Source organism: Panulirus ornatus, chromosome 18 (assembly GCF_036320965.1).
Source record: "Panulirus ornatus isolate Po-2019 chromosome 18, ASM3632096v1, whole genome shotgun sequence".
Classification (NCBI taxonomy): domain Eukaryota; kingdom Metazoa; phylum Arthropoda; class Malacostraca; order Decapoda; family Palinuridae; genus Panulirus; species Panulirus ornatus.
The window spans coordinates 28,368,759-28,395,146 of record NC_092241.1 but is presented as its reverse complement, the minus strand read 5'-3'; the positions used below and the strand labels follow the sequence as shown (position 1 = coordinate 28,395,146).

The 26,388-nt window shown below is 38.4% G+C and overlaps 1 protein-coding gene across 5 annotated transcripts in view; it reads left to right on the top strand.

The window, feature by feature from the left end:
* LOC139755017 (uncharacterized) overlaps positions 1–26,388 on the top strand; it is a 116,058-nt gene that overhangs the window by 51,835 nt on the left and 37,835 nt on the right. The window contains exon 1 of one of the 5 annotated variants that reach the window (XM_071672938.1): positions 18,078–18,618. The exons of the other annotated variants lie outside the window; for them this stretch is intronic. Within the exon in view, the coding sequence (XP_071529039.1) occupies positions 18,564–18,618 (55 nt within the window). The 5' untranslated portion in view covers positions 18,078–18,563. Of the gene's footprint in view, positions 1–18,077; positions 18,619–26,388 lie in introns of those variants that run through there. 5 annotated transcript variants of the gene reach the window in all.

Genomic DNA, 26,388 nt, shown 5'->3' with positions numbered 1-26,388 from the left:
AAAAAGTTTTTTAGGCTAAAAAATACCCTGAACTATTATCCGCAATTTTTGGCATTTTTCTCTTACAAATAGATTTCCTTCAAAGCTCAATATGTGAATTATTATTTATGCTGAATAGAAATCTTATGTTAGAATATCGTTTAATCGTCTTCATGACATTGAGTTAAGCTAGAAATGAATTCATATTCAAATATTCTTTGATACTTTGCATCGTATTTTCTGGGTATGTATAGGTGACTAAGAGCATTATGATATATTTTCTGTGTTTATTTCAAGTATAGAAGTGTTTGAATATCTTATCTTTCAATTTTGAAAGAAAAAGATTTTTGAGGTAAAACATTCCCTAAACTATCACCTTCAATAATTGACATTTTTCTCAGAAAATAGATTTCTTTTAAAAACGCATTGTAAGAATTATTTTTCATGCTGAATAGATATCTTGTGTTAAAATACAGTTTAGTCTTCTTGATGACATTCATTTAAGCTGTTAAATGAAGTGGTTTAAAATATATGTGCTCCTTTGCATCATAATTAATGGAAAGTGACAGCATTACCATATGTTTTCCATGATTATTTCAGGTATAGAGGTGTTTGAATATCTTATCTATTAATTTTCGAACAAAAAGTTTTTTGAGCTAAAAAATAATCTGCAATTTTTGGCATTTTTCTCATACAAATAAATTTCCTATGAAAACTCAATATGAGAATTTTCATTTATGGCGAATAGGAATCTGATGTTAAAATATCGTTTTATCGTCTTTATGAAATTCAGTTAAGCTGTTAAATGAATTCAATTTTGAATATTTTTTGATCCTTTGCAACGTTTTTCTTAGATATGTACAGGTAAATAAGAGCATTATGATTTATTTCCTTGTTTATTTCAAGTATAGAAGTTTTTAGATATCTTATCTTTCAATTTTGAAAGAAAAAGATTTTTGAAGTAATAAATATTTTGCATTTTTCTCAGATTTCCTTTAGATTTCCTTTAATAGATTTCCTTTAAAAATTCAATATTAGAATTATTTTTCATGCTGAATAGAAATCTTGTTTTAAAATATCGTGTAGTCGTCTTTATGACATTCATTTAAGCTGTTAAATGAAGTGAATTTCAAAATATTTCTGCTCCCTTGCATCATAATTAATTGGTATGCATTGGTTAATGAGATCAATTCCATATATTTTCCATGATTATTTCAAGTATAAAGGTGTTTGAATATCTTATCTATTAATTTTCAAAGAAAAGCTTTATTGAGTTCAAAAATACCCTGAACTATTACCTGCAATTTTTGGCATTTTTCTCATACAGATAGATTTCCTTTAAGAAGTCAATATGGGAATTATCATTTATGCTGAATACAAATCTAATGTTAGAATATCGTTTAATGGTCTTCATGACATTCAGTTAATCGGTTAAATGAATTCAATTTTGAATATTTCTTGATCCTTTGCATCGTATTTACCTGGGTATGTATAGGTGACTAAGAGAATTATGATATATTTTCCATGTTTATTTCAAGTATAGAAGTGTTTGAATATCTTATCTTTCAATTTTGAAAGAAAAAGATTTTTGAGGTAAAAAATTCCCTGAACTATTACCTTCAATTTTTTGCATTTTTCTCAGAAAAATAGATTTCCTTTAAAAACTCATTATAAGAATTATTTTTCATACTGGATGGAAATCTTGTGTTAAGATATCGTTTAGTCGTTTTTATGACATTCATTTATGCTGTTAAATGAAGTCGTTTAAAATATTTCTGCCCCTTTGCGTCATGATTACTGGGTATGAATTGGAAAGAGAGCATTACCATACATTTTCCATGATTATTTCAAGTATAGAGGTGTTTGAATATCTTATCAATTAATTTTCAAACAAAAAGTTTTTTTGAGCTAAAAAATACCCTGAACTATTACCTGCAATTTTTGGCATTTTTCTCATACAAATAGATTTTCTTTAAAAACTCAATATGAGAGTTATCATTTATGCTGAATACAAATCTGATGTTAGAATATCGTTTGATCGTCTTTATGACATTTAATTAAGCTGTTAAATGAATTGAATTTCAAATATTTTTTGATCCTTTGCATCGTAATTACTGGGTATGTACAGGTGACTAAGAGCATTATGATATACTTTCCATGTTTATTTCAAGTATAGAAGTGTTTAAAAATCTTATCTTTTCATTTGAAAGAAAAAGTTTTTTTTAGGAAATAATTCCCTGGATTTTGTGGCATTATTCTCAGAAAAATAGATTTCCTTTAAAAACTCATTATAAGAATTATTTTTCATTCTGAGTAGAAATCTTGTTTTGAAATATCGTTTAGTCGTCTTTATGACTTTCATTTAAGCTGTTAGATGAAGTCAGTTTCAAAATATTTTCTGCTTCTTCGCACTGTATTTACTGGGAGTGTATCGGGAAGTGAGAGTATTACCATATATTTTCCATGATTATTTCAAGTATAGAGGTTTTGAATATGTTATCTATTAGTTTTCAAAGATAAAGTTTTTTGAGCTAAATAATACCATGAACTATTACGTGCAATTTTTTGGCATTTTTCTCATACAAATAGAGTTCCTTTAAAAACTAAATATGAAAATTATCATTTATGCTCAGTAGAAAACCGATGTTAGAATATCGTTTAATCGTCTTCATGACAGTCAGTTAATCTTTTAAATGAATTCAATTTAAATATTTTTTGCATCGTATTAACTGGGTATGTATAGGTGACTAAGAGCATTATGATATATTTTCCATGTTTATTTTAAGTATAGAAGTGTTTGAATATCTTAACTTTCAATTTTGAAAGAAAAAGTTTTTTGAGGTAAAAAATTTCCTGATTACCTTCAATTTTTGTCATTCTTCTCTATAAAATGGATTTCCTTTAAAAACTCATTATGAGAACTATTTTTCATACTGAATAGAAATCTTGTGTTAAAGTATCGTTTCGTCGTCTTTATGACATTCCTTTTAGCTGTTAAATGAAGTCACTTTTAAAATATTTTTGCTCTTTTGCATCATAATTACTGGATATGTATTGGTAAGTGAGATCATTACCATATATTTTCCATGATTATTTCAAGTATAGAGGTGTTTGAATATCTTATCTATTAATTGTCAAAGAAAAAGTTTTTTGAGCTAAAAAATACCTGCAATTTTACGTATTTTTTGATACTTTGCATCGTATTTACTCGGTAAATGTAGGTGACTAAGAGCATTATGATATATTTTCCATGTTTATTTCAAGTATATAAGTATAGAACTATTTTTGATACTGAATAGAAATCTTGTGTTGAAATATCGTTTAGTCCTCATTATGACGTTCATTTAAGCTGTTAAATGGAGTCAATTTTAAAATATTTCTGCTCTTTTGCATCATAATTAAAGGGTATGTATTGGTAAGTGAGAGCATTACCATATATTTTCCATGATTATTTCAAGTATAAAAGTGTTTGAATATCTTATCTATTAATTTTCAATGAAAAAGTTTTTTGAGCTAAAAAATACCTGCAATTTTTGGCATTTTTCCTCATACAAAAAAGATTTCCTTTAAAAGCTCAATATGAGAATTATCATTTATGCTGAATACTAATCTGATGTTAGAATATCGTTTAATCATATTTATGACATTCAATTAAGCTGGTAAATGAATTCAATTTTAGATATTTTTTGATCCTTTGAATCGTATTTACTGTTTTTGTATTGGTGATTAAGAGCATTATGATATATTTTCCATGTTTATGTCAGGTATAAAAGTGTTTAAAAATCTTATCTTTCAATGTTGAAATATAAAGTTCTTTGAGCTAAAAGATTTCCCGAACTTTTGCCTTCAATTTTTGGCATTTTTCTCAGAAAAATAGATTTCCTTTAAAAACTCATTATAAGAATAATTTTTCATACTGAATAGAAAGCTTGTGTTGAAATATCGTTTAGTCGTCTTTATGACATTAATTTAAGTTGTTAGATGAAGGCCATTTCAAAATATTTTCTGCTTTTGCATCGTATTTACTGAGTGTGTATCGGTAAGTGAGAGCATTACTATATATTTTCCATGATTTTTTCAAGTATAGAGGTGTTTGAATATCTTATCTAATAATTTTCAAACAAAAAGTTTTTTGAGATAGAAAATACCTGAACTGTTCTGCAATTTTTGGCATTTTTCTCATGCAAATAGATTTCCTTTAAAAACTGAATATGAGAATCATCATTTATGCTGAATACAAATCTGATGTTAGAATATCGTTTAATCGTCTTAATGACATTAAATTAAGCTGTTAAAGGAATTCAATTTTAATCATTTTTTGATCCTTTGCATCGTATTTACTGGGTATGTATAGGTGACTAAGAGCTTTCTGATATATTTTCCATGTTTATTTCAAGTATAGAAGTATTTGAATATCTTATCTTTCAATTTTGAAAGAAAATTTCTTTGAGGTAAAGAATTCCCTGAACTAAATTATTTATTACCTTCAGTTTTTGGCATTATTTTCAGAAAAATCGATTTCTTTTAAGAACTCGTTATAAGAATTAATCTTCATGCTGAAGTGAAATCTTGTGTTAAAATATCGATTAGTCGTCTTTATGACATTCATTTAAGCTGTTAAATGAAGTTAATTTTGAAATATATCTGCTTCATTGCATCATGAATACTGGGTATGTCTTGGTAAGCGAGAGTATTACCATATATTTTCCATGATTATTTCAAGTATAGAGGTGTTTGAATATCTTACATATTAATTTTCAAACAAAAAGTTTTTTGAGCTAAAAAATGCCCTGCAATTTTTGGCATTTATCTCATACAAACAGATTTCCTTTAAAAGAATCTATATTAGAAGTATCATTTATGCTGAATCGAAATCTGATTTTAGAATATCGTTTAATCGTCTTTATGACATTCAATTAAGCTGTTGAATGTATTCAATTTTAGATATTTTCTGATCCTTTGCATTGTATTTACTGGGTATATATCGGTGACTAAAAGCATTATGATATATTTTCCATTATTTTCTCTAGTATAGAAGTATTGAATATCTTATCTTTCAATTTATAACAAAATGATTTTTGAGCTAAAAAATACCTTCAGTTTTGGCATTTTTCTCAGAAAAATAGATTACCTTTAAAAACTCATTACAAGAAGTATTTTCATGCTGAATACAAATCTGGTGTTAAAATATCGCTTAGTCGTCTTTATGACATTCATTTAAGCTGTTAGATGAAGTCTATTTTGAAATATTTTCTGCTCCTTTGCATCGTTGTTACTGGGTATGTATCGGTAACAGAGAGCATTATTATATATTTTTCACGACTATTTTACGTATTGAAGTGTTTGAGTATCTTGTCTTTCAATTTTGAAACAAAATAGATTTTGATCTAAAAGATACCCTGAAGTGTTACCTTGTCAAAAAAATTGGTTTCCATTAAAAACTCATTATAAGAAGTATTTTTCAAGCTTAATACAAATCTAATGTTATTATATCGTTTAGTCTTATTTCGGACATTCAGTTAAGCTGTTAAATGAAGTTACTTTCAAAATATTTTGTGCTCCTTTGCATCGTATTTACTGGGTATGTATCGGTAACTGAGAGCAGTATGATCTATTTCCCATGATCATTTCAAGTATAGAAGTGTTTGAACATTTTATCTTTCAATTTTGAAACAAAAAGTTTTTGGAGCCGAAAGATACCCTGAGGTATTAATTTCAATTTTTGGTATTTTTCTCAGAATAATAGATTTCCTTTAAAAACTCATTATGAGAAGTATATTTTATGCTGAATACATATCTGGTGTTAGAATATCGTTTAGTCATCTACATGCCATTCAAAGAAGCTGTTAAATGAATTCATTTTTAAATATTCTCTGACATAACTTCCATGATTATTTCAGTTATAGAAGTGGTTGAATATTTCATTTTTCAATTTTGACACAAAAAATTTGAGCAAAAAAAAATTCCCTCAATTCTTGGCATTTTTCTGAGAAAAGTAGATTTCCTTTAAAAATTCATTATAAGAAGTATAATTTATGCTTAATACAAATCTGGTGTTAGAGGATCGTTTAGTCGTCTTTATGACATTCAATCAAGCTGTTAAATGAATTCAATTTCAAATATATTCTGATCCCTTGCATCAAATTTACTGGGTATGTATCGGTGACTAAGAGCATTATGATATATTTTCCATGATTCTTTCAAGTATAGAAGTGTTTGAATATCTTATCTTTCAATTTTAAATCAAAAAGATTTTGGAGCTAAAAAATACCCTTCAATTTTTGGCATTTTCTCAGAAAAATGGATTTCCTTTAAAAATTCATTACAAGAAGTACTTTTCGTGCTGTATAATAATTTGGTTTCGAAATATCGTTTAGTTGTCTTTATGACATTCATTTAAGCTGTTAAATGAAGTCAATTTTGAAGATTTTTTTTTATCCTTTGCATCGTATTTACTGGGTATGAATCGGTAACTGAGAGCATTATGATATATGTTAAATGATTATTTCAAGTATAGAAGTGTCTGAATATCTTATCTTTCAATTTTGAAATGCGAGTTTGTTTGTTTTTTTCATCTCAAAACCAAACCGTTAAAAATGTCAATCGGGTAGCATATATCAAAAAACAAACCTGTTGAGTGGCGCCCCCCTTCAAGTGGGGCCCAGGGCACTTGCCCTTCCTGCCATACCTCAGACACTCCTCTGTCCATGTATAACCTCGTAAAGGTTATACTCGGGGAAGCATAAACCTTTCGCGTAAACTTTGTCGAATTTTGACTAATGGCGCTCCTCAAGAACCTAATGTCACTCATCTATGAGAGCGGGTGTGCTCATTATTCGAACAGGACACTGGGTCACCTGCACACACTTCCCGCTGTGACGTGAACGGTCGTGACGCACAAAGAGAAGATCAGCCCTAATCCTTCACTTTTAATGATACCTTCGTCGCTTTGTGTTTGAGTGCTCTTGATTCAGGATTTTCCACCCTTTTCTCTCAGTCGTCATTTCATCGCCTCGCCCAGCCCGCCAGCCGTTGTCTGATCTCTTCCTCTCTTCCCTCTCATCCTGCTTCTCTCCCCGTCTGACCGTGCGTGAGTACCACCCTCCTCCCACCCTTCTGCCTCACTGTTCTCTCGGCTTGTCCCCCAACCCCACTCCAGCAGTTCCGGTTGTGGACCATCGACCATGCGTGTGGCTGCTCTTGATAACGCTCACATACAAAATAACGGACGACTTTGCCTCCTCTGCAAGTCCAAACTCCCTCCCTGTAGCTGGGTCCTCCCCTCTAGTGTGCCGCGGGGCCTTGACGCGTGCAGAGCATCGCCGCCAGGGATGGCTAAAGACAGGAAAGTAACCTTCCAGGATAGAAGAATCTTGGAGCTGTGAGCTAGGACTTGGAGAGGTGGTAGTGAAATGGCGAAAAAAAAAAAATGTGCGGAGGTAAAGTGCAGATGATATATTTTCGGTTCAAATTGACGGTGTAGAAAAATTGGCTTATGTAAACTTATGTTCACCGTGTCCACTCATTATATGTGAGTATCATTTAGCGCAATTTGTCGCTTCCATAAAGGAAGAGTATCAATTCAAAGGATTTCTACAGCGCTAATGCTTGGTAGTCGCAACCACCAGCAACCCTACGGATCAATAGAGCCAGTCATGGGGCAGCCGGAGTGTTCCGCTTAAGACCCAAGCTCTCGGCAGATACAGTTGGTTTTCATTCTCAGTTGATTTGTACAATGAAATAATATCTGTGTGTAAAGGCGTAGATAAGGAAGGAGACGTTAGTCTCTGATGAATCATCTTAGTGAACCACATGAAGAATGAAAAAGCACATACATCTTTGTGGAAAGCTTTGTATACCACAGAACACCGGATTTCAGTTGACGATATAAGTTAGAATGTGACCTGAGAGAGTGCTGCTTGTACCTGATCCGTCCCACATAAATGGAAACGGAATTAAGGATAATGGATAGAATATTCGCGTAGTCGCTAGTCCTTCCCATACACTTCCCATGCAGAACTCATCGGATCCCAGCGTTTCATGAACTTCAGATAACTCGATTCGTGTTTTCCATCATTTGCCATCATTACCTGCTCATTGCACCCACAAGAACCTCTGGATAATACCTAGAATAAATAAAACTCTCTGTAAACGGATGCCATAAATTAAAGTTTGTTTTAGCGCTTTGCCAAAAATTAAGTAAAAAGTGCATTTCTATGGTGTTCATTGTGCTAATGCTTCTTCAATTGAAAGACATGAGCACACCGATACATACAGCTTTGGACAAAGCAATTATTCATATGGCCGAGCAAAGAGGAACAAATACCGTATAGAACTCGCACAACGGCTGCCTTAGAATGGTCTACAGAAGGAGACAAAGGAGGAAAATATAACCTACTCTCTCGAATGCTGGTGACCATCTTCTCTTCTCCACATTCCCATGTCAGCAGATATCTGCTGCAGCACTGCTTCCCCTCTCCCTTGCTCCACGTCGTCATGAAGGATAAAATAGTAAGTCTAAAACCCAGTGTATACAGTTCATTAGTTAAATTCTGGGAACAGATAACGCTCCTATGCTGTACTTAGGCTGTGGCTTGTGTTTTTTCTTTTCTTTCATTCATGGAACATATAACGTTTAATCACGATATGTATGGCAAGTGCTGTGGAAGTCGATAGTTAATTCAACTTTTCATCGCTGTTGTGTTTTATCCCAGATTATTTTGTGTGAATTTTGCCAACCGGGGACTAAGGTAACGTAAGTCATTATTTACAGTCCTGTATACTGACGAACTGTTGAATTACAAGAGGTACAAGTGATGTGTCTTCTCTGAATCTACTTCTTAGCTTTTTCGCAGCAATTTTATGAGATTTATATTGCTCCTGATCGAATGCGTCGAATAAACTTGATTCACGAATCCTAATGGATGAAGTTCAAACCCCCTATCAAATTCATGAACTAATACACCTGTTGCAAAAGATGAAGATGTGATAGAAATATTAATTCAAGTATAGCCACACCATCTACATGCAAGATAAATTGATACAAAAATGACACAGGTAGTTCCTCTACTGGCTTATTACTGTGAGCTGATCTAATCATATCATAAGTCTTGGTGACGCACATTGTAAGGTAGGTGATCTTGTTAACAACGAACGATACCTTCTTTAGTTAACTGTTGAAAGGATGATCATCATCCGAGAATGTCTGTGCAAGGATCAGTACAGTCGGATGGAGTTCTTGACTTTAGATTTCACGTGTGTTATTGTGATGAAAGCAATTCGTTTTTGGAGAGTCACTGCATCTGAAAAGTTATCCATTACTGTTTGTGTTCATGCTTGAACCGAAAGCTGCACGAGTGATATGTCCAGTGCTGGGGCTGAATTAATTACATCATTACCATCTTTATATTCTATTGTTTAATTCATCCCGAGCTGCATACTCGTTCTATCTTTTGTCCTTTTCCCTCTTCACCCCATTTTCATCTTCACGGCGTCTTCCTCTTTTAACGATATTAGTTCTCATATTTCATCTCTTGACGTCTGATCACCAGCTCCTGACCTGGCATTTATGAAGACACTGTTTCTATTCCATTTTTGCCTTTTGGTTTCCCTTCTCTAAAGTCCCATCCGTCCATCCGCTTGCCATCAGCATAGAGGTTTCTGGGACTTTAAAAGGAAGAATTACTGACCGTCAGGACTGATTATACGTGGAAGTCGACAGATCCTCATCTTGGAATGATTGAGATGAAATTGATACTGGGAGCCATGTGCCACATCAGGTTTCGCTACTCATTTGAAACCTGACCTCGGTCGTGAGGTTTTGTGTCTGCCTGGTGATGGATGAATGTTAGACCAGCGGTGCACATGCACGACCACACTTAAGCCAGGATAATGGGCTACTCCTCTCGCGTCGTCATAGCCCTTATCAACCTGAATGGTAGGGTCTGAACACAAACACCCCTTACCGGGGTCCTTTCTGGATAATGAAAGTGATATATCGGTGGTAATACATACGTTGACATCAATAAGACGTGACAGTTGATATCATAAAAGATAAATGTAACTAAGGAGACTCCTGTGTGTCTTTATAGACAGAACTGATATCTAGAGCATAAATGGATACAGCCGTTGGCATGAGTCGATATTTATCACCATGAAGGAAGAATGTCATTAACGAGAAGCAAACGGTTGTCACTGATCAAGGTGACATGCGTCCAGGATTGTGGCGCTCCTTGGGAAATTTGACAGCTGGTCTTGACTCTGGTTCGGTTATTCCTTTACATCGAAGCGCTGAGGTAAAATCTTACCTAATCTAATCGTCAAGCGATAAAACAAAAACCATGTTCCATCAACATTTACAACTAGACGGCTCATATTAGCCATCATGAGGAAACATGAAAGTCATAGTTATGACTTGCCTTCGACCTAACACAACCATCACGGATACATTATTGCCTTCTCTTCACAGTTATCCTGTCGTACTTATGCACACATCATTAGTCCGTCTGAGTGATCAGCAATTACGATGGCGTGTTGAATTCTTGAAGCGCAAATTTCTAATGACTTGCACGTTGTGCACGGAGATCAAGAGATGTAAGTTTCTTTTAATAATGCAGTAGAAGAACTGGCATGTCTTTTATAATACCAGTACAAGGAAAGGTGACGATATTACTATTCCCTACCTCCGTGGCGTACTCTGTATTGGGAATTCAAATGATTGAATAATATAGTAGTAGCGTTAGAGACTTAAAAGATAAAATTGTCCCGTCGATATGTCGTTTATAAGCCATAGGTTTAAAGTATGATGGACACTCATCCAACTACCAAAAGTCATTGTGACATCAAATTTGTATTGGTTGATATTGGACCGAGTAGGGAGGGAGTCCATCGTTGCACCGTAACTTCGAACAAAAGGGAACAGCCAATAGATGGATGTGATGATAATGCCTTAAATTGAAACTTATTTAACCCATGAACTATACGCATATTGTTCAATAGGAAAACTTTATTTTATTACTTTATACGTACATAGACGTCATGGTATTTTATTTTAAGCCTGCTGACGTTGAACCTTTTGATTTTTTCAGTAATATGAATTCCCAGCTTAACAATATCGAATACACTGCGGAGGTAGAGAGATAAGAAAAACCCTCCACTTTCTTGATATCTACATTAGTAAGCGTGAGAATTCATTGATTACATTGGTATAAAGATAACCCAGATTTGCAGTTCTCTGCATGAAATCAACGTTTTTATTCCAATCGAGTGTAAGTGCAGCTTGATGCTGACAGTGGCTACGAGAGCGCTACACATATGCCCTGAATACTCTAAACTGAACTTGCATAACTGAAGAAAAATAAAATGCATACGAAAGGTTTCCATTTGAATCACGCGTCTATGGGTACGTTACTAAGCAAAATATTATGTATTATGGTCATCAAGGAAATCATCAATTTTTCTTAGACTTGTGATACATTTTGTAGTTCTCTCCACTGGAGAAGACAGTCACTCCATAAAAGAGTGACTATCTTGTTACGTGAATATTACCCTCAAATTACCGTTAGAGCAGCTTGCAAGGCAAAACACGATTCATTCTTTCTGTTTTGAAATCAAAGACATTATGTCTTAGAGAAGTTCTTCCATCTATTGTTTATCATGACAATAACCGTAATGCTTTATGTATTGGCAAGAGGATGCGACATCTTACGACACGAATTCGTAAACACGATCAGTTCGAACCAACTGCCCCACTCGTCGGAACCACCCTTCTCAGTAATACGTACGTAATTACGACAAAGGCGACCCGATGTTGGCAGTAGTTTTTCTGTGTTGGCCAGTAGCTTCTCCGACAGAGAGCGAGTTGTTAATACTGGAGTCTCTCCTGTCGTATAATCTCACTTTAGGCATCAGTGAGTAATCTACGGATTTATGTGCATTTCTTTTTAGTTAAGTTTCATCAGGATGAGATTAGGATCTTAGTGTTCTTTGTATTTGGATGTATTCATAGTATATTAGGATGTGTATCTGGAAACGATAGGATTTAGGACAGGATTGTTACTTATTTTTTTATTTTGTTGTTTTCTTTTTATGTTATTCATTTCACTTTGGGCTTTCGTTAGATTTTTCTGTTCGAATTATATCTCTAGATTAGTAAACCACCTGCTAACTGTTAACGTATTGCGAAACTGTGCCACTGGGAGTACAGTCTCGTCAAACAACCTCTCTCTCTCTCCAAGGGAGTTATCACTTGCCTGCTGTTGGACGTAGCGCAGCCTTGGACAACAGGAACCTATGGAAAGGAGTTCCTGGGTGACGTTCTCTTAAATAGGGGTCGTGGAGACTCTGTACACTGAATGGATGATATATATATATATATATATATATATATATATATATATATATATATATATATATATATATATATATATTTTTTTTTTTTTCTTTCATACTATTCGCCATTTCCCGCATTAGCAAGGTAGCGTTAAGAACAGAGGACTGGGCCTTTGAGGGAATATCCTCATCTGGCCCCCTTCTCTGTTCCTTCTTTGGGAAAAAAAAAAAAAACGAGAGGGGAGGATTTCCAGCCCCCCGCTCCCTTCCCTTTTAGTCGCCTTCTACGACACGCAGGGAATACATGGGAAGTATTCTTTCTCCCCTATCCCCAGGATATATATATATATATATATATATATATATATATATATATATATATATATATTTTCTTTTTTTTTCAAACTATTTGCCATTTCCCGCGTTAGCGAGGTAGCGTTAAGAACAGAGGACTGGACCTTTGGAGGAATATTCTCACCTAGCCCCCTTCTCTGTTCCTTCTTTTGGAAAAAAAAAAAAAACGAGAGGGGAGGATTTCCAGCCCCCCGCTCCCTCCCCTTTTAGTCGCCTTCTACGACACGCAGGGAATACGTGGGAAGTATTCTTTCTCCCCTATCCCCAGGGATATATATATATATATATATATATATATATATATATATATATATATATATATATATATATATATATATATATATATATATATATATATATATATATATATATATATACATTTGTTTCTTTGTATCAAGACAAGTATTCTGTAAAGTAAATTAGATTTGTAGGACCCGTATAATACAATGCCTAGCCATAGTATCAGCCTCCTCCAAGCATGGATAATACGAAATATTACAGATCACGCCATCCCTACACGTGAAGCCTCCAGGGACAGAAATTGGTCACGAACCTTTGTACTGCTTGTATCCATCAGCTGGTTCAAGATCAAACCGTGGCACAAATTCATGCCAATCTTGCTGTGGCCGAAGCCAAAGCCAATGTTTCACATCCGAAAATTATATCGTTTCTTACCTCACACGCGTGTGCTCCCATTCTGCCTTAGGGCCACTTCATTCTGATGAGAGAATATGTACGGTAAGAGATTTACGTCATTATGTGATTAGTGGCATTAATGATTGGCCAATAGTGACCTGTTATTTCATATGGCTCTTTTATTGCATTCTGCATCATTCATGCTTGGGTGATGCGGTTGCTTAGTACTTATGACTGACGTGGAAAGGTAAACAAACTGTAGATATGCTCAGCCAAAAGGAAACCTTGAGTTTCAGTAAGTGGTTGATGAGTGTCAACTAACTGTTTACTGTTAACTACAATTTTTCTTAGTAATATGCTTTACACTTTGTAGTTATCCGTGGCTCCTTCCTCCTCTACAGATTTTTTTCAAGGCAAAGAATAGATTTACTATTGGGTAACTTTAACGAATAGTTGCGTTCACTAACTTAGCCTGACTTTAACCCAAACTAACCCTAACATTAACCTAACCCAGTCTAACATAAACTAACCTAATGTGAAAAATACTAACCCCCATGATTTTGGTCACTTCGTTTATTGTATGTTTTCACAGGTTCACCTCTCCACTATACACAGCCACTCTTCCCCTTTCCTCGTTAACGTTAATTTCCTCACCCCATGCGAACCATTTGTCTTTTAATTCTTTACGAGATAGCGCTAGGAACAGACGAAGTTAAAAGACCTCATTTGCATACATCAGTGCTCCACTGGTCATGTGTAATGTACCGAAACCACAGCTCCCTATCCACAACCAGGCACCACAGACTTTTCCGTGGTTTTCCCCGGCTGCTCCATAATCCTGGGTTCAGTCCATTGACAGCTTGTCAACCCACTCGGTCCTGTACACTATATCCCGTGCATGCCATTCACATTTCCTCAGACATACTCTCTTTTCTTCTCATCGTGGTTACATTCAAATGCATTCAGACACCCCAGCCTGGGCCAGCAAGAAGGATGAGCATTCCTCTTTGGGTTCACCTTGTGTTTCAACTTTTAGAAACTGAATTACAAGAAAGGAAGGTTTCCAGCTCCGTTCTCCCGCCCCGTCTTAGCTTCCTACGACACGTAGGAAATACGTGGGAAGTAGTCTCTCTCTCTCCTATCCCCAGGGGTATATTCAAAACAATGCTCTATATATCACTATTACATATGCAATACATCAGTTTCCAGTGCACTATATGATTTAGGTAATCATCCTAAATATATGATTTAATTGCTTAACGATTGTTATTCAACGTATGTGATACTTATTTTGTTGTAATGACTATAATTTGTTCAGATAAAAGTAAAAGCACCTTTTACATTAGTAAGACAAAATTAGTCATGACTACATCTGATATTACTGTATGACTAGATATACGATATGGGTTAATTTGAGGTAAATCGGAAACGATTGACAGCTCGTATGGTGGTGACGTAACCTGCGTGACCCAGAGGTAATCGTGATTTTTTTCTCTTTTTTTTTTTACTCATGCAAGAGGCGTTCCTTTACTTATTTTGATAAATTACTGTCATTACCACAGTGAACTGTGACAATCGTTGTGTGACTATCGTTAATCAGCTGTCTCTTTTGTCTATTTATGATTGCTAAGGTCAAAATGCAACGTAACTCTTTTTCAAACAATAGTTTACAAATCCTAGGTTCAACAAAGACCACAATGCCTTCTTTGGAAATCTTTGCCGAGTCGCCCACTGGGATAAGGAAACACCTGGTTGAAAATCAAGATCAACCCCACGCTAAAACTTTCATACGTATTGGAAACTTCATGTCATTCCAGTACACAAAACCTTTTGCGGAAAACTGAATGCTGATCGTGTATGACGCTTTCCTCTCCTCTTCGTCTCGGAGAGATGGATTGATCTGCGATACCTGTCCTTGGTAAGGAGGATAATTACAGGCAGAACTTGTCCATTACTTAAGACGCATAAGATTATGCAGATTGAGGCCATAAGCAAACCCACCTCCCTTCAGATGTGAGGCACAGTACAGCGACCAGGCAAGGGCAGCTTTGTTACATGCTCTCAATTTACGCTTATCTCTTAAATCTTGAAATAAAGCGGATCGTCTAAATAAGCTGTCAAAAGTCCGTTTTCTCCTGTGTGTCCATCAATGCCACTAAACTTTTGCATGTTGTCCTCCCGAATAAGGAGATGCTTTCGAAGCTCAGTTAGACCCATCTGTCTTCATGTACAAATACAGTTCAAAATATTGGGCTTTTGACAGATCTTGTTGTCGATCACAAACTTATCATAGCTAAACCGAGCATTTCAAACAATTTTAGCGCTTAACAGCAACACAAGCAACAGTAAATGTTGACTTGCCTCATCGTAGTCATATCATGGAAGAAGGTAAGAAGATAAGAGAAGGTGCTTGATATACGTGACTCCCAAAGACTTATTCCATTCTCTTTTATCTTCCTTCCTTTGCCTTTCAACCTCCTCTTCAATATCTCCTTTCCATCACCTACCGGTAACTCTCCCTCAGCCGACTTCCCATTTCCGTGAAACATCGCACCTACAAGTGACCCTCCTTTAGCCCATCCCTTCCTGGTCTCTCTCCCATCCCCTTCAAATGATCCATCAGCATGTCCGTTCCCTTCTTGGTCTCATTCCCACCTACAAATGACTCTCCATCAACCCTCGGTCTCGTTTCCACCTACGGCAAATGTCCCTCCGTCAACCACCCTGTCTCCCCAAATGACGCTTCATCACTTTAACCACCCCACCTGATTTTCTTCCTGCTTCATAAGCGATTCTCCTCCAGGAATGGCAGAGAATTGTGGCACTACGGAGCCAGAGATTATCAATCCTCAGTTTGATCTGAAACACCTTGATGCTCCTTAAGCTTTAGCAGAATTGTTTGTCCTTGCAAATGAAAATAATACAAAGAGCAACAACGATTGGGTTTATTCGGAGTGGTTTTTGATAGTTGATCAGAAACACAGAGTATGGTGGTGAGGGAGTAGAAAATCAAAGCAGAATGATAATGATAATAGAACTAGGAGATATGCCTGTATGATTTTTTCCTCTCTCTTTAAACGCAGAGGCACAAATAGTGTCACTGGTGAAGTGATGAATTCGTTGTTGTCTTTAAAACACTTTTTAGTAACTCATTCCATATCTTAACAGTCATATTCGAAAAAAGTACTACGAGTGAAATCAAGGCATATATTTCATTTCTTTAACATTTGCTTATCATTGTTGAAATACCTTTTAAGATCTTAAAGCTAAAACATTAATGTATAGAATGTCTCATGGGTTATGCTTCCCAGTTCGGGAATCATCTGGGTAGATCGCCGCTGCAAACTCTCTAAGTTTACTCAAGTTTACTCAAGCAGGGCGAAAGTTTTTACCAGAGAATCGATTCGGTCCCTGTGCATAAAGTCAGACACGGACGTCGACGGGGGATAAGGGGGATAAGGTGTGGTAAGGCGAGGCTTTGACCCACAACACATATAACTGTGTATGACGCTATTCCTAAGTATGCTGGTGCATTATATAAGTGCAAACACCAGCAGTGTTAATTATCTCTGATGGTAACTGCTGATACTTATTTCTCTTTTATGTTTTCCTTTTCTAATACTTTGTACGAAAAGTGATAAGACGTTAGAAATCGGATCAGCCAATGTCTTTTGTGCTCTAGGTGATGGTGCTAGGTCCTCAAGGCAGATTCATTTCGTATGCTATAGTCCTATAGAACAAGTGAGTTGAATCAACTCTTGTGATTTTTATGTATCGATATATATCAGGGATATTTCTCGTCTCAGGGTTCCATGATGAGGGTTTCGCACGGATCTGCGTACATGGAAGCGTATTGATGTGGCAATGTGACTGCCCTCGTGTTTGTGGCAGTGTAGGTTTATTGATGCTTGGCTTTGAAAGCGTGATAATTCTTGAGGTAATATGAATGTTACGGTGTGTGTGTGTGTGTGTGAGTGTGTAGTATTGAGCTTGGCGTGTGGTAGTGCATAATAAGTAAACGCGTTGGTGTGTGTGCGGTGGATGTATGGACACACTAGTATGTGATATGTGGATGTGTTGTTTGGTGTGTGTATGGCACTTAGGGGCGTCCCTTTATGTGGAAATAAAAGTATGCTGTGTTGCACTGCAGAGACCCTAGTGTGCGATGTATGGACGAGTTGGTGTGCTTGAGTGTGTGCGTTTTAATGCGTATACAAGTGTGTGATAGCATGGACACAATAGTGCTTCATGTGTGAGACTTGTGGGGAGAGTGAGGATGCACATTGCAGTAGTACTTCCCGTTATCAAGTTATATGACGTTATGGCCAAAAGTTATTCCGCCTGTACCAACTGCAGGGACCACAACATAATCTATCTATTCAGTGGCGTAGAGAGTGTCTGCAGCAGCTGTGATAGGTGCAGGGGGCGAAGTGGGACAAGTATGTAGTACCAATGGCTCGTCCGCACGGTGCCATAGCAACCGCTACTTACCATGGCTGCGGGAGTGGTGGACTGCCAGGCAACACACTCGTCTCTCGCTCCAGGCGGTCACGTGGGATGACGTCAGGGTTTAAGAGCCAATGATGCGCGACGAAGGGGGCGACAGCCGCGGGGGGCGGGACCCCAGGATCATACAGTCCTCTCATTGGTCGACACTAATCCCGCCAACCAAAGGCAAGTGTCCCAGCAGAATCAGCAGACACAGACCGGAAACTGTGATTCCCCGAAAAATAGCCAGAGAAAATAGTGAAGTTTCAGTAGTGGGTGAGTGGTGTTGAGGTAGTTAGGTTGCGTGTGTACTTGGCTACATGCAGATGCCCGCGCGCCGTTCAAGTAACTGTATGTTGTCTCGCCTCCTGTCCGGTAAAGGCCAGAGCACTGCTGGACGCGACTGTTCCCTGCGGATGCCAGTATTGTACTGATAACCACATTTCGGTGTACTGTGGTTTACGCTGTTTGTGGCAACCAGATGCGTCACGAGAGGCAGCGGTCGGCGTAGGGTGCCAGTGTCGATAACCCCACCTCCAGAGTACCATGATGCAACTGCCGTCGGGGATAGAGAAACGTGACGCGAGAAACAGCAGTCAGCGGCAGGCGCCAGTGTCTCTCTAGAGTTCCTATCCTTCTGGCGTCGCACCGACCCTAGTACCGGAGTGGAATCGGAGGGATTTACGGGTTCGCCTATAGGGACAACGGGAACATTACTCACCCACTTCCTCTCCATCAAGCTGGATCACTCCAGTCTGCTCGGGTCATCGGTAACGATGGACCTGGCCAAAGCCTACCGCTACAGCCATAACGCGATGGAATATTATACTAGTAAGAAGAATGAGTCTAGTGTATCCCTACAATTTTGATATACTGGGTATAATGTGCCGTGATTAGTCGATTCATGAATACTTCTTCCGTATGTCTGTCTCTAGCAGATGGTAGCCTTTAGAATTAACCGTATGTAATTAATGGTTTATTTTAATTTCTCCGTGAGGCCCTCAGTGCTATTGGAAATTATTTGAAAGTAGTAACATATCATAATCTCAGACACTAGGACATGCTTAAACCACAGTTTGTTTCTGGATTTTGAAAGAAAATGCACACATATAACTTATTATTTGCAGAATTCAAGTGAACTTCAGAATATTCATCTCAAAGGTTTTGTTAGAATAATATATTAAGTATATCGGTGTCAAATTACCCTCGAGCGGCTTTCATTGACAAAGATATTACCACTGCTACCTGCAGATCTATACCTATGTTCAAGTGATGTTTTTATTCCTGCATCCCTAGTCGATTAGTATCCATAAGCAGCATGTTAACAGCTACTGCTTTGTGTGGTGTTCAGTGATCGAGTCGTGTTGCGTCCTTTGTAAGGTATTTAAGGTCATCTGTGGTGTCCATAGACCTATATCTGTAATTCATTACAGTATTCGTAATTGTCTGTTAGTAGTAGCTGAGTAATTATCTCTACGGTCAAAATTGCTGCATTGTTCATGATCAAATGATACATCAGTATATCTGTGCTTCTAGCTAATTGTAGCGTCTATATATCTATATATCTGTAGATTAGTCAATTGGCTATGTATTTGTCTCTAGTATGAAAGACACTGTCTCTAGATCTGCATATATAGCCACGTATTGTGTCCGCAGATCTCCATCTGTTCCTCAGTGATACGTCCACACTTGAGTATTGTTGTGCTGCAATTTCTGTGTCCGTGGCAATGTCTTGAGTCGCCCTGCGTGGTGTAAGGCTCTCCTGGAGAACTGTGGAAGCTCATTAGAGATCTCAGAGGGCAAAGATACTGTCTTAGATCTGTGTTCGTCATGTGTAGAGACTTGTCCATGACGTAAAAAGTGGCATATTGTTTATGGAAAGTTGTCTTGTCATTGCAAAATGACCTAAGGAAACCAACTTCAGTCTGTCGCAGAAAAGTTGTCAGGAGTAAGGTATATTCCACATTACCTGATGCATCTTACAGATACTGTCTACCTTGTGTTTGGAAATTGATAATAAGCAGTTGTTTTATTAAAGTAAAATCTAGTTTTTGTTCATCCAGATCGGGTTTATTATTCAATTACAGAATGCAAGGTTTCGTACCTTCATCGAGATTTACGAGTGCCAGATGAATTGCCATATGAATTTTACCCCTTCACACTATCACCTCCTCCTCCACCTCTTTCCCACGAGGTGATTTATGATATGCACTCCCACAAACCCCGAGTAATTTTAGGATCCATCGGTGATCACATCTTTTTTTGATTTCTTTAAAGCTTTACGTTGCAATTTTTCTTTACTAAAATTTCCTTGGGAAGAAATTCATTCCCTTATAGTATTTTGTTAAAGTTCTGCGTGGCTCAGAAGAGTCAGTCCCTCAGCAGGAGCACTCCTAACACCTGGGATATGTATGCTAAATGATATGAAAATCTGGTGATCCTAGTAATTTGGAGGCTGCTTAAACATCCTTGTATCTTAATCGTCGTTTGTTGTTATCCAATGGTTCGTGCTTCCAAAGGTCAGGTAGGGATAGCGTTGGAGATCATAGTAAGGCTGTCGTGTCGTTGACCAAGTTAATCTAAAGCAATTGCTCAACTTCTTATTTGTTTAGAGCCGGAGAAAATGATATATTGTTGGGATATTGAGAACTAACAGGAGGATTAGGTCACCCGTACAGCTGGTGCTGATTATCATAAAGCAGCCATCATCGAGGACGTGACACTGTTTTACCACCGCAGTAAAGCCAACTAGAAATTAATCATTTGAATACTAAATATCGCCAATTGTTGTTGTGTTGTTAGACTATAGATTAGTTCATTTGCAATCTGCCAAACTTTGCTTCTGTCTCAAAGGGCAGAAAAATCTGGAGTCTTCGCTTACAGCTTTTGTTGATATGACTTGTGTATCAGACTTCAGTATCTACGACTAATAATTGGTTAAACGTATTCGTAGTGCTCCCTGTCATCCACACAAAGAGAAGAAACAAATTTTCAGCCGGCAATTCGAGCTTCTTTCGCTTGGCTGTCTGAGGCTTGCCCAGCTCAGCAGTTTCCCTCCCGGCTGAGTCGTCGGCAGCCTACACATCCCAGACATTCCCTTCTGGTTCCATCTATCTGTCCTCAGCTTGCTTACCTGGGCCGCTTCCTTCTTAGTTCAGCTATCTCAAGCCTGCCTGACTCGACCGCTTTTTTTTTTTTTTTCTCTCCTGATCGAGCTGTCTCCATGAATCCAGTTCGGCCGCCTCTTCGCTGTCCAGGTTGTCTCGTGGATGCCCATCTCGACCGACTCCTGACTAGCACAGCCACCTCCTCGTCCATGACCGCCTGCCTATCAATCTCACCAACTGTCAGTATTTGTGGTGTGTCTCCAGTCCCGCGTCCTGTGCCTTGTTAATTTACCAGTTCTATCCAATCGTCTTCTCGACTCCCTTGATTCACTTTGCTTTTCCTACACTTGCTTTCCGTCATTTAGTGTTTAGGCATGAAAGCTAATCCTTACGATTTCGTGAAACGTTCATCTGGTGGACACGTTGACTGTTAAAGGGTTTATCAGGCGTCCAGACAAGGGGAGGATCTATATCTTCTACCCTTGCTAGGAAAATCGTTCTTCTCTTCCTACAAGGTTTCTCGAAGGCTTAATCTTGATATGCTAGTCACATGGTCCCTAACTCTTCTCGGTTTGCACAGGGTAAGACGCGAACATCCTTCGTAAGGGAACATTTGACGTGTAAACTCCGTAAGTTTACTGAGGTGGTAGGGCTGTGTGTGTGTACGGGGAGTCACCAACACTGCCACGTACGTAAGTGAAAATCTTAAGCGGTGTGTGACTTTTGGAAGGTAAGGCGACATTACAATCATTACCGGTAACCATGAATTATAATTTTTCAAGCACAGCGCTAAAACAGATGGCCTGATGATATTCTAAATGTTTCATTTAAATATGTGAAATATAGGGTAGTGAAATATAGGGTAAGATTGATGACATATATTTCTTTACAGATATAGACAATTGCTGAAGATATTAGTATGTGCATGACTAGTTTTTTCCTTGTATTAGTAGAACTGTGTAAAGTAACAGGAACAAAGAGACGAACACCAGATGCCTGAGCCTCTTGCAACCCCACCGTTAGCCCATCACACACGTACACGCTCACAAGTGAAAATAGAAACATATAAACAATCATTCACACGTATTATGCTCATGCAGACACACTACTCTTATTCAAACATTCACATTAGGTATAGCTTACGTTTCACACTCTACACGCATACATAATGGGCAGTTACACACACACACACACACACACACACACACACACACATATATTCCCTTTGCCGACAGCTTCTCAGAACGGTAGCAGGTGTTAAGGTTTTCTGTCAAGTAGACCGCAAAACTCCTTGCGAGTTCTTGGTGTGTAAGTGCACCTTTTTATTAGTCTCTCCATTTAACGAATTGGTCATTTACTGCTGTATCATCATCAAACATCAGCTGGTATTGGTGGTCTCAATCATAAAACTACGCACACAAGCGCTACACATGATAAGTCAGCTTGTAGAATGGAGAGAAGTGTTTCTGGGATCATGTAAACAATTTCGTAGTGAACCCTTTAGCACGACGGTGTGGCACTTGAGCACAACAGTGTGATCCTTGAGCACACTAGTGTGGCCCCTAGAGCACAGCAGTGTGACCCTTCACCACAACAGTACAACCCTTTGCTACAACGGTACAACTCTTGACGACGACACTGGGACCCCCTTAGATATGATAGGACAACGTTTGACTTGTCGCATAAGGTTCAAGTCAAAGGTTAGGATATCGTACCCAAAGAATCGTACCAACGTACGTGCTCAGGGGTCGTACCGTTCTGTTCAAGGGATTAAGGATGCTATCCGTTGTGAATACGCTGACACCAAATACATGATCATAGCTGGGACATAGTAAGCTGGCCGGAATGAGGGGTTGTATCACGGTACATGAACGCTCACCATAGCTAACGTGATCTCAACATAAGGTTTTCCATCTACGTTGATGTAAGAAGCGTGGTATTTCCTTTGGAAGCATCGCAAGCAACGAGATAAATAGGTGTACATACGCACACATATTTATCACGTGTAGTAATATTTTTTCTGTCATTCTTCGTGAAATACAAACAGAAAATGGCATTCAGCGAAAACTATGTAACTATTCATTATTTTTGGGGGAATCCCTCTTAATATCTCAACTCCTGTCCCTCACCGACACCTTCCCCATCCCGCAAGCCCCGTTCTCTATCCCCCTATATATGTATATATATATATATATATATATATATATATATATATATATATATATATATATATATGAGGAGAGTGCTCCTAACTTTTCATAAGACGAACGCATCTCAGACTCCACTTTACGGGGTTCCATCTCCCTCCTATGTTATCACTGAGTTCTCTTGATAGTCTTTTTCCCCCTAATATAATAATCTTCCAGTGTTCTGGGGTTACATTGTTTGTACCTAATTTCATCTTCCCGTGTTCCTTGTGTCATTCTGTCTCGTCATCCACTTGTGGGCGTTGATGTACATCCTAACAATGTGTTCTTTTGATGAGGTTTTGGGGATATTGTTGTCACACCACACGAGAGCTACAGTGAAGTAGCGATAATCTCATTCCTGGTAACGTCTTCTTCAGATTTTCTGCCGGGTCTTGGTCAGAACTAAACAGATATGGCGTAATAGTCAAGCAGAACTCATTCTTGATACTCTTCCTACAAAGCTTACTTTGTGGCGATTTTAAGAAGTTGGGTGCTTCACTTATACTCTGTGAGCAGTAACCCAACCCTAAGTGGCAATGCATAGTTCAACATTACGTCTGTATGATCGAACAGAATCCAGGACTTGTCTTTGTCTTCACAGAGGATAGATCGAAGCGCTCACTTCCTTGGAACATATTTTTTCCCCTCGCAATTCACCGTTTTCTGCGAAGCCAGGTAGCGCCAGGATCACACGAAGAACGGCCTAATTTGCTCACATACACCCTCTAGCTGTCATGTGCAGTGTGTCGAAACCAGAGTTCTTTATCCATAGCCAAGCCTCAAAGACCTTTCCTTGGTTTCCCTTAACGTTTAGTATGCTATGGTTCAGCCCAGTGGCAGCACATCACCCCCAATTTACCACATCGCCCCATTTCTTTCTATCCAGTGCACGCCACACCCCCCTGTATGCTCAGGCTCCAATAATTCAAAGCATTTTCCACTTCATCCTTACTTTGTGTCCTCGGTATCCCCATTCTCTCTCTTTCTCTCCCTTCCATTTGTGATACGTTTTAGTCAATCCGTCTATATTCATCAACCGTAGATATGTGCCCTTCACTCGTGCTTTCACTAAAACGCTTTGTCTATGTACATCTAGACAATAGATCTCTTTAAAACTAAAACTCTTTGATGCTCATAACTTTTTTTTTAGAACGTTTTAGCTACAATTAATCCGCAGTATCTCCGGCATAGTGTACGGGAGACTCGTATGTGTCAGAACATGAAAGGAGCGGGGGCTCCGCGCGAGGGACCTGAGGTCTCCCGGGGTTTCCATATCACCATAATCTGAAGAGCGAGCGCGTGCCATACCCTCCCCACCCACTGACCTCCGACCACTCTACCCTACTAGCTAGACATATCACCCACCCCACACCCTGTTTAAGATAACTTTCTATTAAACGAATGTTACTGTTGCTTGTATCTACGTTCTAGAAGATAGAGTGCTTGACGATATTTCCAGTTCAATTTACCTTGCTCGCACCATCAACCAGGGACCCCATGAAGGATTTATCGCGAGTTCCACTAACCATGGGGCATGGTTAGTGGAACTCACGGTAACTCACAGGTGGGTGGTGGTCCACGACCCCACCAAATGAGCTACCTCGATTACCATGATATACGACCCAGAGTAAAAAAAGCTATGACCACGACCCCATCCAGGGCCACTAGCTACTACCACACCCAGCGCCACTAACCCAAGTCCCGCGCAGGAATTATCTCTAAAACCACTAACTAACACCCCACTCAGGAGTTATCTCCAGCGCAGCTAACTTCGTGCCCGCTCAGGAGCTATCGCTAGCACCGCTAACTATGACCCCACTCAGGATTTTCGCAAGCACCACTGACTACGACCCCACTTAGGAGCTATCTTCAGTACCACTAACTACGACCCCACTCAAGAGTTATCGCCAGCACCACTAACTCTGACCCCACTTAGGATATCCGCCAGCACCACTGACTTCGACCGCCCCCCCTTAGGAGTCCCATTCAGGAGTTGTCGCCATCACCATTAACCACGACCCACCCATGAGCTATCTCTAGCACCACTCCTCCAACAGTTTGACAGCTGTTCGCGCTGGTAATCGACTCAAACAATTGATAATAACGAGCCATGGGCGGCACCCTCCTGGTGCTTATCACAGGAACAAGGAAGGACTCATAAAACTAACTGATTACTACACCCGCCCCTCCCTCCTCTTCTCCACCCCTTCCTCTCACCCCTTCCATCCTCTTCTATTCACTATCTTCTAACTCTCTCTCTCTCTCTCTCTCTCTCTCTCTCTCTCTCTCTCTCTCTCTCTCTCTCTCTCTCTCTCTCTCTCTCTCTCTCTCTCTCTCTCTCTACCCTTCCTTTCGCCACCCATCTCTCAGTTTTCATCACTAAGTAAATCTCCGATCTGTCTTTCTAATTAGCGTTATCATTTTCATCACTAAGTAAATCTCTGATCTTCCTTTCTAACTAGCGTTATCATTTTCCCATATTTTGGCACTGGCACTTTTATCGACTAGTTTACCTATCTTCATACATCAACATTCCTATTTTTCGTTTGAGGATCATCATCTTAGTCCTAATTTTGCCCCATTATTTTCCTCGTCTCTCTTTAAAGTCACTGTATATCAGTCCCCGATGCCCATATCAGGGTTGTAGACAAACCAGATATTCTCAAGTCATCAGTCAGTCGTTCTTTTTCATTAACACGCTCTAACGTACAGTTATATAACTTGTGATTGCCTTCTACCCCATAGGAATGGCATAGCGGGAATAATATCACCACGAGCCACGTAACAGACCTTGGCTATAACCATGTCTTTTCAAATCTTATAATCACAAGTCGACCTTTTTTTTTTTTTTACCAAGTTTATGAAGAACAACGCCCATGGAGGAACACTGAGAACTTAGCCTCTTACGTGACACCAGATCCAATTGTCTACTTCTGCACTTACAGATGAGAGTTAAATGATTCTTTGAAAAGTATCGAAATACGTAGAACCTAAGTTGTTAAGGGTTTATGCACACTGCTCTTCGTGACCTCATCAGCGACAAGGGCGGTTATGCATAACTGATATCGTGTTTAGCTTGGGGTGAAGATGAAGGGATTATGAGCTGGCGCCTTAGACCACCACTGGGAGAATCAAGTGACAGAAGTAAACACATGAACGGAAGTTTCAAACTACTGATGATTATGGGGTAACATGGATCAACCATAAACTAGTTAGAGACTTGAGGCTTATCATTACTAACATAAGGTTTCTCTCCAGAAAGACAAGCGGCTGGGATTTCCCGCTGGTGGAGAGGCCACGATACC